Source organism: Mugil cephalus, chromosome 10 (assembly GCF_022458985.1).
Source record: "Mugil cephalus isolate CIBA_MC_2020 chromosome 10, CIBA_Mcephalus_1.1, whole genome shotgun sequence".
Taxonomy (NCBI): Eukaryota; Metazoa; Chordata; class Actinopteri; order Mugiliformes; family Mugilidae; genus Mugil; species Mugil cephalus.
Window position 1 is genome coordinate 13,047,245 of NC_061779.1, and position 15,848 is coordinate 13,063,092.

The following is a 15,848-nucleotide window of genomic DNA, read 5'->3' on the forward strand; positions in this document are numbered from 1 at the left end:
GGCAGAATTTTCTTTTTCTAATTTTGTCCACTGATAACAAGGTTGCGTTTGTAAGTAATTACTTAGATTAAAGAAAGTCAGGAGACGAGGTTAGGGACTGTCTCAAAAGTATACTGCACCAAATTAAGGGAAGTGTGGTGCATTGGAGTTTCTGGTCAGGGGTCTAAATAATCTGAAAGGCCACATCGGTCGCATTTTCTACAACTCCGGTACTTAAGATGTTCATACGTTTGTATAACAAATACTTATTTATTTTTTTTGTACTGATCGTAGCCGTAAACACTCCATACATTTCTCTACTGCAGGATGAGTAAGGGATTGCCTTATCTTTTCTTATCTCATTTTCTTCAGGCACACAGTGGCCTTTGTGTTGTAGTTAGTCCACAACATATCATTAACACAAAGAATAATTTTATGCGTGTTACTCTACACCCGAAGATGTGACGTTTGTATTCATCATACAATTTTAGAACAAAACACGGGGGAGACATTCTGCGTTATTAGAAGTGTCAATTTTACAACAAAGTGGCAAACAAATAAATAAGGACAGCAGGCCCTACAAGTCGCAAGGTTTGCCAATCAGAGGCAATTGAATTTCTTTTACTAGTTAGTGAATTCGTTTTAAATATCGCTGATTTATTTATTTTTTGTTGTTCCCTGGCTGCTTGATGATAATTTTCACTAGTAGTGTGCGGATCGATCCAAATATCAATAAGATCGATACCAATCGCGTCATCGATATTGATCGATACATACGTAATGCGATCGATACTTAAGTTTCCGTTTGACTGCACGGGTTTCATTTAAAGAGGCGACTTGACTGTGTTTGTGAAGGAAGCCTTTATTATTTCTCCTGTCTCCGTGGTAATGAGTTAATTTCCTCAGTTTTCTCGAGATCTCCAGATGAATAACTCGAGATCTTGAGTTCACAGAGGAAATTAACTTGTTTGTCATGGGAAAACGGAAGAAGTAATAAATGATGGCATGGCCGGTTAGCACTGATGCTGATGTCTTGTATGTTCCTCCTGTGCCTGCATGGGTTTTCTCCGGTTGCTCCAGGTACAATTAGCTTGTTAGGCTAATTGGTGATTCTAAATTGACCCTAGGTGTGTTTATTTATTTATTTATTTTTTGTCTTATGTGTTAGCCACGCGATAGACTGTCGACCTATCCGGGGTTTGGCAGCTGGGATAGGCTCCAGCAACCCCTGCGACCCTAGCGAGGATAAGTGGTAGTAGAAGATGAGATGAGATGAGATGAGATGAGATGAGATGAGATGAGATGAGATGCTTGGGACTTCCATAATTGCTTAAATTGTTTAAATGCAGCTGCTGTCATAGAGCGGACTCGCTCTGCATTCAATGCACTTTGAAAGTGCAGTGAAGGGAGAGATTTAGTGATTTGTAGAGATTTCTATTTTACTGAACACCCTGTCTGAAAAATAAATTGATTTCATTTGTTGTGATAATTTTGTGTCGTTTCTGAACAGAAAACTTATAAACATTGCCCATGTTGTTTTACTGGATTTTAGCTGACTAATGAACCAAAAGGCAAATCCTCAAAACACTTAAAGGTCGTCCTTCATATTTAGATCGATGATGCATCAACATTAACCTTTTTTTTAAAAAAAAAAAAGAAAGAAAGAAAGAAACGAAAGGTATCGGCTTTGTATTCACTTGGTGTCGTATCGATACCAAATCTAGCGGTATCGCACACCGCTAGTCAACACAGCCCCTCCGGTCCAGCAGGCCAGGCTGTGAGGCTACGGTCTACCGTGGTCTACCGTGAAACGCCAGTGTGACATTGCAGCCGGGGGAAGGGTTTAGCTAACAACGCAGTCATGACCGGACAGGTACGGGCCTCCGGGTGACCTGACAGCTCAAAGTCGCCGAGTTGCCGCTCAAGCCTGCACATGACAGCTGATGAAATAATGGACCAAAGGTAACACAGCCGCTTGTTCTTTTGCGGAGAGCAACGTCTCATGTCCCGACGTAAACCCTTGTGCGAGCCGCGTCGCTTGTCAAGTGGTCGGAAGACGGCAACTAGCTCTGAACCAGGAGGATGTCGTCCCGGTGCTTATGTACTTAGCCAGGCAGCCAGCGATAAATAACTGACCCATATTAGCTTTTAATCTACACGTCGTCCGTTTTTAAATAGTTTGGTAGCGCTAGCAAGGAGTGAGGGCACTGCTAACGGACTGGTTTACGATCTACGTGCAAGGTAAGAGAAAGGCACCGTGGTTTCGAGCTGCAGACACCGAAAAAAAAAAGGAGCCGAGTTAAAGTGACTTGCGTGGACCAGCTCAGTAACATCATGAATTCACACGGATACGGAGTGTTACCGTGTTATAGCTAATGTCCATTAATAGCTAACTCTAAGCGTTTCCAGATGATCTCGGGACGCCTCGTAGGCCTGTGGTAAAGCTGGCCACGGTTGTGCTGTTGCATGAAATTTAACATCCACTAATAGCTATTGGGTAATGATGGATTTACAAAAACCTCGTGCCCTCAAAAAAAAAAAAAAAAAAAGGCACCTGTTTAGCGTCAACATGTTTGTTCGGGGGGATGTGTAGCTACACGCAGAGAGTCGATAATCTTGTGCAGTCAATTTCAATGGTGCCTGGTTGAGTTAGTCATGTTACAGCTTCAATTCAAGATGTAAAACTGCAGATTAACCTTCTTGTTCTCGTGTGTGGCCGGTGTCTTTGAACACGAGGATTATGCACGGATGATTCCCATCTAACAGCCAGGTTGATTAAAATGGATCCATTATTGTTGCTGTGGCCTGATTTGCTTCAGGACGTTGAACTTAAAGCCAGTGGATGATGCTTGTCTCAACAAACCTTCAGCTATTATCACTCCTGCGCCCAGTCTCAAGTTGTAGTAACACAGATGTCAACATGCAAGACTGTGTTGTACTCTCAGAAGTATTGCAAATTTAAACGTAGCTTCACACCAATATTTTTTTATTATTATTATTATTTAACATCACTATTCTTCTCTGTCTCCAAATACTATTTGCTTATGTAACTGGATGTGTGAGGCCTTTCTCAAATCAATCTCAGGGCAGATGTGCAGCACTAACTCGATTACAGATGCATTGCTTCCTGCTTTTTTTTTTTTTTTTTCCTGAGCGAGGCGTGCAAGCACAGTCTCTCCGAATTAACCTCTTTTAAAGAGCAGATCTGGAAATAGTTCAGTGACAGTTGTTGTTGTCTTATTTTTCTCGTCTTTCTCCAGGCCGGAGGCATCCTCTACAGATTGTGTGTGTCTGTTGTGGGTATGAGTAAAGTGGGTGTGCCGTGGCTGTGTGAATTTGCCGACGCTCACTGATGTAGTATCTAAAGGACAAATGGCCGTTTAGCGAGACCAAACTGAGGATACCGCTCCTTGTCCACACGTAAGTGCATTCACACAGACAGGTTTGCTTATGCAGCATGAAGTTAAAAATACTGTCATAAACATACAAAAAACTTACAAATGGCATATGAATTTCTAATAGAGATGAATGAAGTATCCATCTACCTAATATCAGTCTCAGTGATACATTCTCTGATCAACAGCTAAGTGTACATAACCGTGACGTCAGCCATGTTTTGGAAGTTTGACCTACACACGTCCTCTCATCTGGAGGCTTTACTGGACAAGGAGGATGTCACACTCCTTGAGCTCATGGATGAGGAAGATGTGCTGCAGGAGTGCAAGGCCCAAAACCGGAGGTCTGCATGTGCTAGCTAAATAATTTCATGTCGGTATTTAGCCACTTTTGATAACTTCTACTAACTGGTGCCTCTTTCCTTACCATCATGGATGTGTAGACTGCTCCTGTTCCTGTGCCAAGATCAGTGCATGCAGGAGCTGGTCCGTATGATCACGACAGAGCCCCCTGCTGGTGGAGAGGAGACCAAGCGCTTCAAGTAGGTTCACTTGTATAAAATATGCTGATGGTGTAAATGGTGTCCAGGAAGAATGTGTCCTGCTTGTGCTGCACTAATTTGTATCTTTTACTTGCCACTTTATAATAGAGCCTAGTCCCAAGAAAGGCTCGTATTTGTACAAATTGTTTCAATCCAACAACTACTTCTACTTAATTGCTACTTGGAAAATCAACATGAAAAAATGTTGCCTCATTTTACTTCAAATTGTGTTCTCTTTGTTTATTACAGGTATTCAAATATAGCGTGTGAGCTGTTGACATGTGATGTGGGAGTGATCAATGATAAGCTGGGTAATGAGGAGCCTCTGCTGGAAACCCTGTACGCCTTCCTGGAGCAGCCATCCCCACTTAACCCCCTCCTGGCATCTTTTTTTAGCAAGACAATTGGTAACCTCATCGCACGGAAGACTGAGCAGGTAACACACGCTCACACACGCAGGTAAATCAAAGGGCATGCAAGATGAAGACGACAGCTACCGCAGCTATTATTCTGTTGCTGTGTTTTTTTTTTTCTTTCTTCTGAGGGTGCTTATTGCACGGTAATAGAAATTCTCACAGAACAAGCCGCTCTCGTCTGAGTAGGCGATAGGGTTTTGTTTCCCTTGAAATGCCAACATGCTGACGTGCCAACACACCAACCATGCACATGGTGTTAACTCATGAGTGATTAGATTACTTCAAAGCCTTATTATCTTACAAATCCAGATTAACATACTACATCTAGTCCTGGAAGTTGTGACACATGGTATGGATTTGAAAAGATTTTGGTGACCCCTTCTGACCTTCACCCCCATTTTAGTCCAACATAACTCAAAAGCTAATGGCTGGGCTTACTGTTGTTGTTGTTGTTGTTGTTGTTGTGGATATCGTCACCTTTATCAGACAAATATTGGGATTTCCACACACTGAAAACACAAGGAAAGCCTTATTTTCTTAGCACCACAAGTATCACTCGTGTTGGACTTTGCACACAGCTACTTAATATGCATTTTTATACTCATTATGTGTAAATGTGTAGATACAAGTTATTTAAATATGCAAGGTCATAAGGTCGTGTGTGCACACCTCAGTTTGTCCAAGGGAAAGAGGCTCTTGAGATTTCTCAAAGGCCACTCTAATGACACCTACTTCAGATTCTTGTGTTGAACAATAGTAATTAATTAATAGTGATTCAAATAAATAAATGCCTGAATGAAATGATTCACTGTTGATGTCAGGTGTAAACGTCTTAGCCTTTAAGCTCAACCACTCTTATTATATATCAGAGAATAAGAAGAAGAAGAAGAAGAAGAAGAAAAAGATTCTGGAGTCATTGGTATTTGCATGTACTCAGGTTTTTAAAATATTTGCCTTTGTTTCTTCTTCTGTCATCACAAAAAGCGAAAAAAAAGTTGGAGGTGACAGAATGCAATCTAAGAAGTGCTGCTCGAAGGATATGGTTGCATATTTAAAAGACGAATGTTTGTTTATATAAAATATTACCACTTATTCGTCATGATATTTTTTCCTAACCGGAAACAATAGTGAAGATTTCGGAAATGAAAGTGGCACGATCTTGTCCTGATTTCCAATTTTCCATTTCTCCTCCTCACTCTTTTGTTTAGGTGATCAGTTTCCTGCGACGAAAGGAGGGATTCCTTTCCTTGGTCCTGAAGCACATTGATACGTCAGCCATGATGGATGTGCTTCTGCGCCTTATCAGTTGTGTAGAGCCACCCCCTCTGCGACTTGAGACTCTTACGGTATAAGAGAAATGGAACAAACATCTCATACTTTTGTTTTTTTAAACTCTAAATTTTCTGTGCAGTTATAACTTTGATGTTTTCTCAACAGTGGCTGAATGAACAGAAACTGGCCCAGAGACTGATAGAGCTCATTCACCCTGAGAGAGATGAAGAGGTAGGATAGAAGATGGTTATGTATTTAAAACGTACACTCAAAAGCACTTGAAGACTGCAGAGAGCTTATAAGATTAAATGTCTAAACGTTTACATTAATTTTCCTCACAGAGGCAGTCCAATGCATCTCAGACTTTGTGCGACATTATCCGTCTGAGCAGAGACCAGGCCAATCAGCTCCAAGAGATTTCACAGCCTGACCCTTTGCTGACCGTGCTGGAGTCGTAAGTCAGGAGATACGTGCATGCATGCATGTTCACACTCTTCAAACAGGATGCAGAGGCAGCGTCACTCTCTTGTGTTTCCACAGGCAGGAGTGTGTGGAGCAGTTGTTGCAGAACATGTTCTCAGGAGAGAGGACTGAGAGCTGTATCGTCAATGGGATTCAGGTTCTTCTCACCCTGCTGGAAATCAGGAGGCCTGTGTGAGTGAGAGACTGTGAATACATTTTAAACATGACCACTGGCCTTTACGATTTATCCCAGCTTGTATCCAGAGCAAGTCTGGATCGTTGGCCTTAATTTTCTGTGTTATCAGTTGCTTCACACATCTATTTTCTCTTTTAGAAAAGTGTTTTCTGTCTGCGTGTATGACAGGGTGGACGGTGTAATGGACGCTCAGGGATTCGAGAGAAGTTACACTGTTAATAGCAGCATTTTGTTGGCCATACAGCCACACCTGATACACTTCCACCAGTTACTTCTGGAGCCACCCAAGGTATCTGAATCAAGACATTATCATTTATTATAAGTCCTTATTATCAACATGTGTAATAAATAATAACAATAATAATAATTAATCAATAAAGAAACTGGAGAGTTGTGTCATAACAATGTATTTCATCCTTACAGCTACACTCACAACACGCTCTTTTATTTTATGGTTATGTTCCATTCACAACCATTGATATACCTTTGCTATAGGGTAGTTGCACTTGTTTAACAAAACTGCTCTAAACAGTGTCCCCTACATCTGTGCATTTTCAGAGGGCCCCTATGCTGACTACCCTGGGTGTGCTGGAGGAACCATTGGGAAACACACGTCTGCACGTGGCCAGACTAGTGGCCTCTCTGCTTTATACCAGCTCAGCAAGCCATGCAGTCGTAGCACAGGAGCTCTGCAGACTCAATACAATGGATCTTCTTCTGGTAAACGAGCAAACACGCTGTAATTTCACAATTTCAAAGTGCGGTGTAGAGAACGTGACCGATGTTTTAAATGCATGTCCCCTTTTCAGGATCTGTTCTTCAAGTACACGTGGAACAACTTTCTGCATCTCCAAGTGGAGCTCTGTGTTGCTGCCATCCTCCGGCCCTGTGCCCATGAAATGAGGCTTCAGCCTGCTTTGGGTTCGCACGAAAAAAAGCTTCAGGACGCGGCGCAAGAGCAGGATTCGACTGAGGCCCCGACGTCCGAACCTTCAGTCACCTCTGAAAACTCTGCACATAACTTAATGGTGACTCATGTAGGTGTCTCTGCTTTTGTTTAAATTCACGAGGCGTATGCATCACGCGGTCCACGTTAGCGGTCGGCATGGCGCCTCTTTGGGAAGTTAAACAATTATTTTTGTCTTTTACAAGTTGTTCCAGCACTGCCACCTTGTCCCAAGGATTCTGGAGGCTTGGGAAGAGAACGATAAAACGCAGTAAGTAACTTTGAGATCTTGGCGTGCTGTTGTTTTTTGGTAATCTGCAGACATTTGTGGGTTTCTCTGAAGTGTCGTTCTTTGTTCAGGTCAGAAGGTGGTATGAGGAGAGGGTACATGGGACACCTGACCAGGATTGCCAACACTGTGGTACACAACTTGGAGAAAGGACCGGTTCACACCCAGATTAGTAGCCTCATCACAGGTGTGTGTGTGGGCACGTGTACATTCCTGTGTGCATGAAAGGAAAAGTAGAAACTGACCCTGCAGGAGTATTGCTTCTATAATGTTGTTGTTGTTGTGTTTTTTGGATGTAGAGCTGCCAGAGGACTACAGAGGGCGCTGGGAAACCTTCGTGGACCAGACACTGTCAGAGACAAATAGAAAGAACACCATAGACCTGGTAAACCCCTCACACATTCACGTCTTCAGTATTTAGCAGCTGTTTATAACTGTACTCACATTCAGATTTTAAATGCTACATTTGTATTCGTGTCCAGATTGGCACTGGAAACCCGCGCCCTTCCTCAGAGGATGATATGGAGAGTCCCTTCCCTAAGGAGCTGACAATACAGCAGGTATATACACAGAAAGCCAGAATACGTTGGCCTTCTGTAATGAGCGATAGTTTTCTAATTATTCTAGTCACAATGTGTTTTTTAGGCTTTTTCAGACTACCAGATCCAGCAGATGACTGCTAACTTTGTGGACCAGTTTGGCTTCAATGATGAGGAGTTTACAGATCATGATGACAGCATTGGGTAAATAACTCACATCATTCTTTTGCGCTATTGTGTTATTTTGATGATGGCCTGACTGAGTGATTCCCACTCACATTGCAGGGCAACGTTTGACCGGATTGCAGAGATCAATATCAACATTGATGCTGGCCAGGACACTGTGAGTTTTTTCACACATTTGTGTTCAAATTGTATTTCTTTCTTTCTTTCTTTCTTTCTTTCTTTCTTTCTTTCTTTCTTTCTTTCTGTAGTTTGTTAATTCTTAATGATAATATCTTTTAGCCACAAGGGGGCAGAACTTAATTAAAACGTCCTTCATAAACAGCTGACTCAGGGATTAAAGAGAGGTGTTTAAATCATCCACCTGCCTTTTTTTTGCAGGCTAACACAGCCGTGTTTGAGGCCTGTTCCAAGGAGAGGATTCAGCCCTTTGATGATGACGATGAGGACATATGGGAGGAGAAAGAGATCAACTATGCAACACAAACCAAGTCCCGGAACAGGTACTTAAAAGTCCCTAAACAGCATTATTCTTGAGTTACTTACTCACTTACTGGCTCAATCAGACATATTATTATTATTACTTAATCTTTTATTTGTTTCAAGGTTTGGTGGGTCACAGTCCCCCCAAGGCCAAGCAGCCAATAAGACCTGTGAGAAGACGGGAGCTTGCGGCTCTGAGGCCTCTGAAAGAGCAACAGACTCAGACTCTGAGGAAGAAGACCCTAAAGACGACCTGGATCCTTTCTCAAGTCAGGAGCAGACGGAGACCACTAAAAGTTAGATCATTTTTGTTTTATAGAAATGCAGGATAGTTATTTCTCTGCACACATACATACAATGTGATGCTTTTCCTCGTCAGACACTGGATGGGTTGCAGACTTTGGAGAGGTGAACTCAAAGGCTCCTGCAGCAGGTGCTGGCTTTGCCGCCTGGGACACTCCAGCCTCCCAACCAACTTCAACAGAGGCTGAGGAGAAGGGGTGGGCCAAGTTCACCGACTTCCAGCCTTTCTGTTGGTGAGTTTGGCAATGTAATATATTTGAGACGTTACTTATGAATCAAAACATTACAGCAAAGATTTGAGTGATAACTGAGAATATGCGATATTTTAAGAAAATCTCAATGGCATTATTACTTTTCTTAGCTCTAAGTGTGACCTCTGTCTCCCAGCTCTGAAACAGGACCCAGATGCAGCTCTCCTGTGGACTCGGAGCTCAGTGGATCAGACAACACCAAACCAAACCAGAACCGTAAGTTGCTGCAGTATGACTGATAATATATACAATACTGTATTCAGAAAATACAATAACAGAAGTCATGTGTGTTCAGATTGATGGAATGGGCGCCTTTTGGGCTTTAAAACACTTGGAATCACATTTTACCAAACACTGCAAACCCAGATTTAGAGCTTTTGTTTCAGTTAGAGCTATTCCTTAATTAGTTGTGACAGATTTAGAGGGGAAATGTATTTTCTCAGGATTTAAAAACCAAAGTCGCTTTCTGAAATGACCATCATGTTTCTTCTCACTCGCTGTGTCCACAGCATGTGTGTGGAGTGTGTGCGTGGCGAGAAAAGCTCCACTGGTGGCATCAGACACCTCGTCGTCCAGCAGCTCAGACAGCGACGAGGAAGAAGGAAAGACAGAGTCCACATCCAGTGAGACGGTCACCACAGAGACCATCACCACCGGCGCCGGCAAGGAGACCATCCGGCTCACCATGGACGCCAAAAACGAAAGGGCGGTCTTCACCAGGTACTGTGGCCCGTATGAGCTCCCTCTCTCCCTTTACTGCAGTGTCAAGTGCTTTTATAGAGCCTTCCCTTCCCTTTTTTGTCCAAACGTTTTCCTGTAAAATTTTACTTCCCCCTTCTCTGCTTCTCGTCTGATATCCTCCTCCTCCTGTGTGTTCCCTCCTCTCCCGTCTCCCCTTGACTCCAGAGTATTCAGACCTGCAGTCAGACGGTATGTTATGCTTGAGGTCCTGAAGTGGGGAATGCTTTCCTGACGTTGTATGAAGGATTGCTGCATTTAACAGGATGTGGAGTAAAAATCCCTTGTGCCATAATTCAGGCCAATCCCAGTTCATTAAAAAAAAACCGCACTAACCTACAACTGGGAGAACCAATAGGAACATTCCTCTCCTGGGTTTATCCCATATATTCTCAACGTGAAACAGTTCACTCTACATTTTTAGAAACATTTGGTACTCATTCGGTTACACAAAAAGACACGATAATTATTTAAAAGCTGAAAGTACCCAAGTGGATGTGGTTTGTTTTCATTCAGGGCACCATCACCACTAACGGCCAGATAGCATGCTGTGAACAAAGGTTGCTACCAGTCCGACATGTCAACATGCTAACAAACCAGTACATTGATTAGCAGGTTACTAACAGTGCACCAGCGAAGCATGCCACATTCAAACAGATCCTTATTTGAGACCCTCAGCTCAACTCTCGGTGTGATTTTGGCCAATCAGCTGATCAGCTGTGCTCTGGCAGAAAGAGGATGAGGAATGCATACGTTGCTATAAGAGCTGGGCATGATAATGACCAATGTGCACAGACCAGGTAACTGTGGGGGAACTTAGCTAACAGCAAAAGCTTCCATTTATATCTGTACTCCATTTATTTTTATTTATTTATTTTAATACAGCTGTTTGTTTGTTTTTTGTTTGTCTGTTTTCAGTGACGCGGATCAGTTGCCAGTAGAGGGACTGTCCGTCAAAGACAACGAGAAAGAAAGCGACAAAGGAAATAAACATGGAAGCTGTATCAGCCCGAATACCGCCAGTCCAAGTAACCAGTCAGCTGCTGTCACACAGTGAGTGTGTGTGTTTTGTATACAGCTCATCAGATGAGGGATGAGGTCACCACACACAATGATTCATCTCTGTCAAAGCAACCGAAGAGCCTTTGCATAAACATGCATAAACACTGTAGCTTTACATTCTGGTTGTTATTTGGATAGTTTGAACCATCTTATATGTTGTAATGTGATTTTACCCACCTGATTAATTCCTGTAATTTTAGGACACAAAAGGTTTACACAGACTGTGTTAATGTATTACATAGAAAATACATTTACATTTTACCTGGGGACTAAATAGGCTCTCGGCCAATTGCAGGGAACCTGACAGAGTCAGCGTGGAATATGGTGCCTCGTGATTGGCTCAGCAGCGATAGGGGGCGGGGTATGGGGTCGGTATGAAACGGTGCGCTGTTGAGGCAGCTTCTGTATCGCTGAATGGGTGAAGTACTGACTGAAAAGTAAAGTTTTCTGGCTCCCTTTATCCCTTTATTAAGATATGTTGGATTCATATCAATCAAGAAAGAAATTTAAATTTGTGGGGGAAATTTTAAAACAAATATACAAAAAAAATGTGTAATCAACCAAAGATTTTGCAACCTCCCCTGCAGTACCTCCGCAGACTCCGTGGGGGTCGTGGACCCCCTGTTGCAGACTCATGCTGTAGATTCACATTTGATTGTTTTGGTACTTTGGTTATGTATTTTTAATATTTCAGTTTACGCCTTGAGGTTTGAACTGTGGCAAACGAATAAGTGAATTTGTGTCCCTCTTTGTTTTTACCTTACAGAGAGACGCAGTCGTCCGCTAACGGGCCGACCTAATGACGCGGTACAGACACACACTTCACACCCGATCATTCAACACAGCCATGCCACCTTTGCTTCCGGTTAGCAGCCCTCCAATGCTCATTTTTGTGTAAAGACATGTAAGCGAATGGAATATCCTCAGCTCTGAGGTCAGACTGCGTTTCTGTCGGATATCAGAAATCTCCACCTCAGCGACGTCTCTACTGCACCTTCGTGACATGATTATGACTGAAATGCTTCAAGATGAAATGTATGTTTTAAAGAACATTTCAATCTGCCAGACACCCGAAAGCCAAATTGTGTTACACTCTATGTGAACTTTTCACAATGCATTTTTGTTTTTCTCCCGTTATCCACGAGGTAACGCAGAGCGTACCCGCTGCACTTTAATCTTAAGAAAAAGTGTGAAATTTGGCCTTTTTATTCAATTGAGCATCAGATTTTCAGATTATTTGAGCCTGTCTGCGCTCTGGGCATAAAAATCACAGCCCAGTGAAGTTTTATAGCAGAGCATTTGACTGTTTACACTTTAGTAAAGACAACTGTATTCGAATAATCAGCCAAGATTACTAAAGCCAAGATGCTTGCAGAGATAGCTAGCAGTATTTTTGTTTTCAGGATTTCAGTGTACATGTCAGTCGGACAGTTTAGTAGTGCAAATGTGTGAGTGCTAATTATTTGGCTTGTTTTTTCCCCTGGCCATGCCACCTAGGTCATTTCCCAGTCAAGTAAGATTTTATTTGTTTAGGTCACATGGGAAACAAAGGCTCTCTTTTTGTTCAGTTGGTGCATCAGAGTTGGGAGGATCACGTGTCCTCCTCTGACATGTAGTTTAGAGGTGTGTGTGTTTGTGCGTGTGCGCTGCTGCCGTATTCATGCGCGTAAACGTGTGTGTGTGTTTGAGCTCTGTCTGAGGTACAGAGTGTATTCTCAGGTCTAAAGGTCTAAGGAGAGGTATGCAGATACAAAGAAAGCACACCTGTGTAACACACACACACGCGCACAATACTCGCATGTGTACGCAGCCACATATACAAACACACCCCAAAAAAAAAAAAAAGGAAGAAAAAAATGACACAGTGATGTGCGCATTCATACCACCCTCAGAGCTGTTTAAATGTAATATTGTGAAATTTGAACCTGTATTAGGTTGTGGCTATTCTTGGTAACATGTAAACGTAATATAAATGTAAACAGTATATATAAACATTATATCTATTTTTGGAATAAATCCAACGTACGGAAAGGCGGTCGTTTCGCGGGTTGCAACGTGTGTATCGTATGTGTGTTGTACTGTTGAAATGAGGCAATAATGATGTCTGTGTTTCTGTTAATAGGCCAGCATCAGTTCCTGTTCCTTTGCTACATGCTTCCTACGTGGAGGTTTAGGAGCGTGCATGTTGTGAATGCGGGTGGGTCGGGTCGTCTGCAGTACGTCTTCCGTAACGTTTACTTTTCTACGATACTTCTCGTTCGTTACAACTTGGGTCTTATTCTCAGTTACAAGATTAATTTTAAAATGCCTAAAAACCTAAATTCCTTATGTGTGTACATATGTATATACGCACTGCACATTTAGCCAATTTGAGTATAATTTAGTCAAGTTAGGGTGTGAAAACGAAGGTGAATAAAGTTAAAATAATACCTCACAGTTTAGGAAGAAAAAGCGCTTCATCGTCTGTGAAGAATCGTAGTCGTCCGGTTCATGATGTGTCCAAAACAAAGCTGAAACGAAAGCAACTGGTTGAAGCTCCTTGAATACGTTTCTATAAAACTCAACTCCCCGCTGAAGAGGCCACTTAGAGGCAAGAGTGAAATCTCCTCTCGCCAGTTTTTAGCTTTTCTTTTAGATGTACTTTTATATTTTATATCATATTGTTTGCGTTCACACATTTATCCTAGAGCTGAACAAATGTGTTATTTAATACGGTAGTCAATTGACAAACTATTTTTATAATCAAATTGTTGTTTTTCAGGGGAGAAAATGATAAATGATTTTAGCTGCTGTCTTTGCAGCTTTAACCATATCTTTGGGTTTTGATTAAATAAATAGAAGTTATCGCATTTTTTTACTCTGTCTTCACAGTTAATCACCTAATCAAAGAAAAAACACAAAAAACAAAATGAGTCTTGTCCGATTTTCTTATACATGTATAGTCAAACTCAACATTTAGATTCAGTGTCATTGCTTATCTCACAGCTTCAACAAATGCGCCAATTGTCTTTTCCTTCCTGATACATCATTTGCAGATAGTTCAGATATTTCACATTCATGTCTGCCTGTTAGCCGTCTCGTTCTTCCTGTTGATCACTGTAATGTGTGCCGTCATTGGCAGATTTGTGTGTGCCGTACTCGAGACATCAAAGACACACAGTCACCCCAGGCGGTTTCTAGAGGTCCAAAACCAATAATGAAATGAAGCATTGGTTCCTCTGGTAATTGTTGCTGAATTGCCTCATGATATTTCCTGTTACTAACATGTCGTTTTATAGAATCTAATAGAAAATCGAGGCAAAAACTGTGAAAACCCGAGTTGTAACTGACCAGAATTATCCTTTAAACTTGCGCGTGCCAGACAGTCATGCTTTACTTTCTCCTCGTCTCTTTCTCTTTCTCAGGGCAGGAGTTGACTTTTAATTGCATATATGCCTATGTAACAATTTACGTAGACGGTCGTATTTATTTTAAGAAGCACTTTTTCGAGAAGCACTTTTGGTTTGTATTTGGTGACGCTAAGTGCCACCGTATTGTTCCCTTCTCAAAGAGGCGGGAATGACTGACTTGAACGAGTGAATCATGTAGAATACTTTTTTCTTCTTCTTCTTCTTCTTCGATGCTTTCTGCCAAAGTGTGTCTTCCCACCGGTTTACAACTGGGCATCCACATCTGTGAAGTACTCTCCTTTCTTTGCAGCGGTCTTTGTTTGATCCCTCTCTCTCGTGTTTGTTTTTTTGTTTTTTGTTTTTTACGTCATGGAGGAGAGGATGACACAAGAAAGAGTTTGAAACCGCCGCCAGCTTTTATGTGTTCCTTGAGCTGTGTGTAGTGGAACCGCGCAGAGAGAGCTTCGATTGCTTTTTGTCAGGGTCTGTAGAGAAAAACAGGGCTGTTTATTTTGTCGAGGTCGTGTACAGGGTCGGAATATTTCATCCCCCCCTCCCTTCGCCCGAGCCTATATAGCGCTGCACCTCGTGTTTATATGCGTCCCCTTCTCCTCGAGCGGCATAGCTACGGGTAGGTTCTCATTTCACGCGTGACGTCATGGGGTACGATACAGTCATCTTTAAGTGCCGTTACGTTTGCACATTCGTTCACCTCGTCGGGTACGTGCTGTATTGTACAGTGTGTTCCCTGAAACTTTAATTGAGAAACCGCGGGTGTTACCGTTGCGTTATACTGCGGCTATTTATTTCTCACGTTATAACTTTTGGGTACGTGTGCGAGATAAGTTATGGGAAACGAAGGCTGTGTAGTTAACTTTTTTTTTTTTTTTTTTGTAAAGCAAACTGATGCTGGTGGGTTTTTTTCCATTTAGAGAGTAATGTGTCTGTTACTTGTTGTCAATTTAGCTTGTAAATTCAGATATGCACCTAATAAATATGTCAAAGAAGAAGCATGGGCCTCTGCTTGTCTCGCACCTACAGTCCGCTGTATGACACACATACACTATAAACACGGGGAGTGTTTACCTAAGGGGCAGGTGAGCAAGAGGATTATGTTGCTTCCCAGTCTGTTCTGAGCGCCTACTACACCGTCCTCTCGAAATCAATGCAGCAACCTTCCCACTGCAAACATTAACCTGCGTGTCACATACACTAGATGCGCTGCAGGCGGAGGGGAACTCGCGTAACAGAGATCATGAAGACCCCTCTTTTTTGTTCACGCTCGTCTCATATTCTTAGCAGGTTTCGGCCCTTGGGCATATCTATATATCGGTGCCCGTACACCTGCGGGTGTGCGATTTCATTCCTCTGGCTTTAGATGTGTGTCATCGCATTCCTGCGTA

At 42.3% G+C, this 15,848-nt stretch overlaps 1 protein-coding gene across 5 annotated transcripts; it reads left to right on the plus strand.

The window, feature by feature from the left end:
* The first annotated feature begins 1,717 nt into the window (after window positions 1–1,717).
* Window positions 1,718–15,455, plus strand: ppp6r2b (protein phosphatase 6, regulatory subunit 2b). 5 transcript variants are annotated; one of them, XM_047595560.1, is made up of 26 exons: window positions 1,718–1,941; window positions 3,240–3,399; window positions 3,563–3,718; window positions 3,818–3,916; window positions 4,166–4,352; window positions 5,541–5,678; window positions 5,770–5,835; window positions 5,946–6,058; window positions 6,145–6,258; window positions 6,401–6,551; window positions 6,821–6,982; window positions 7,072–7,299; window positions 7,415–7,479; window positions 7,569–7,684; window positions 7,797–7,882; window positions 7,980–8,057; window positions 8,143–8,240; window positions 8,322–8,379; window positions 8,601–8,722; window positions 8,826–8,998; window positions 9,082–9,238; window positions 9,393–9,472; window positions 9,766–9,976; window positions 10,163–10,186; window positions 10,913–11,047; window positions 11,823–15,455. In XM_047595560.1, exons 3-26 carry the CDS (start codon window positions 3,591–3,593, stop codon window positions 11,854–11,856), a joined length of 2,823 nt encoding a protein of 940 aa, XP_047451516.1. In that variant the 5' UTR covers window positions 1,718–1,941; window positions 3,240–3,399; window positions 3,563–3,590; the 3' UTR covers window positions 11,857–15,455. The 5 variants fall into 5 exon arrangements, with proteins under 5 accessions (XP_047451516.1, XP_047451519.1, XP_047451518.1 ...); XM_047595563.1 differs by having other exon boundaries at window positions 6,431–6,551; XM_047595561.1 differs by lacking the exon at window positions 1,718–1,941 and adding an exon at window positions 1,962–2,220.
* The last annotated feature ends 393 nt before the right edge of the window (window positions 15,456–15,848 follow it).

What these genes read in the sequence shown, in the direction of transcription:
- ppp6r2b (XM_047595560.1), top strand. Translation starts at nt 3,591, where the DNA reads ATGTTTTGGAAGTTTGACCTACACACGTCCTCTCATCTGGAGGCTTTA. An exon ending in TTGATGCTGGCCAGGACACT is followed by an intron (nt 8,380 to 8,600) that starts GTGAGTTTTTTC and finishes TTTTTTTTGCAG; the next exon opens with GCTAACACAGCCGTGTTTGA. An exon ending in CAGTCAGCTGCTGTCACACA is followed by an intron (nt 11,048 to 11,822) that starts GTGAGTGTGTGT and finishes TTTACCTTACAG; the next exon opens with AGAGACGCAGTCGTCCGCTA.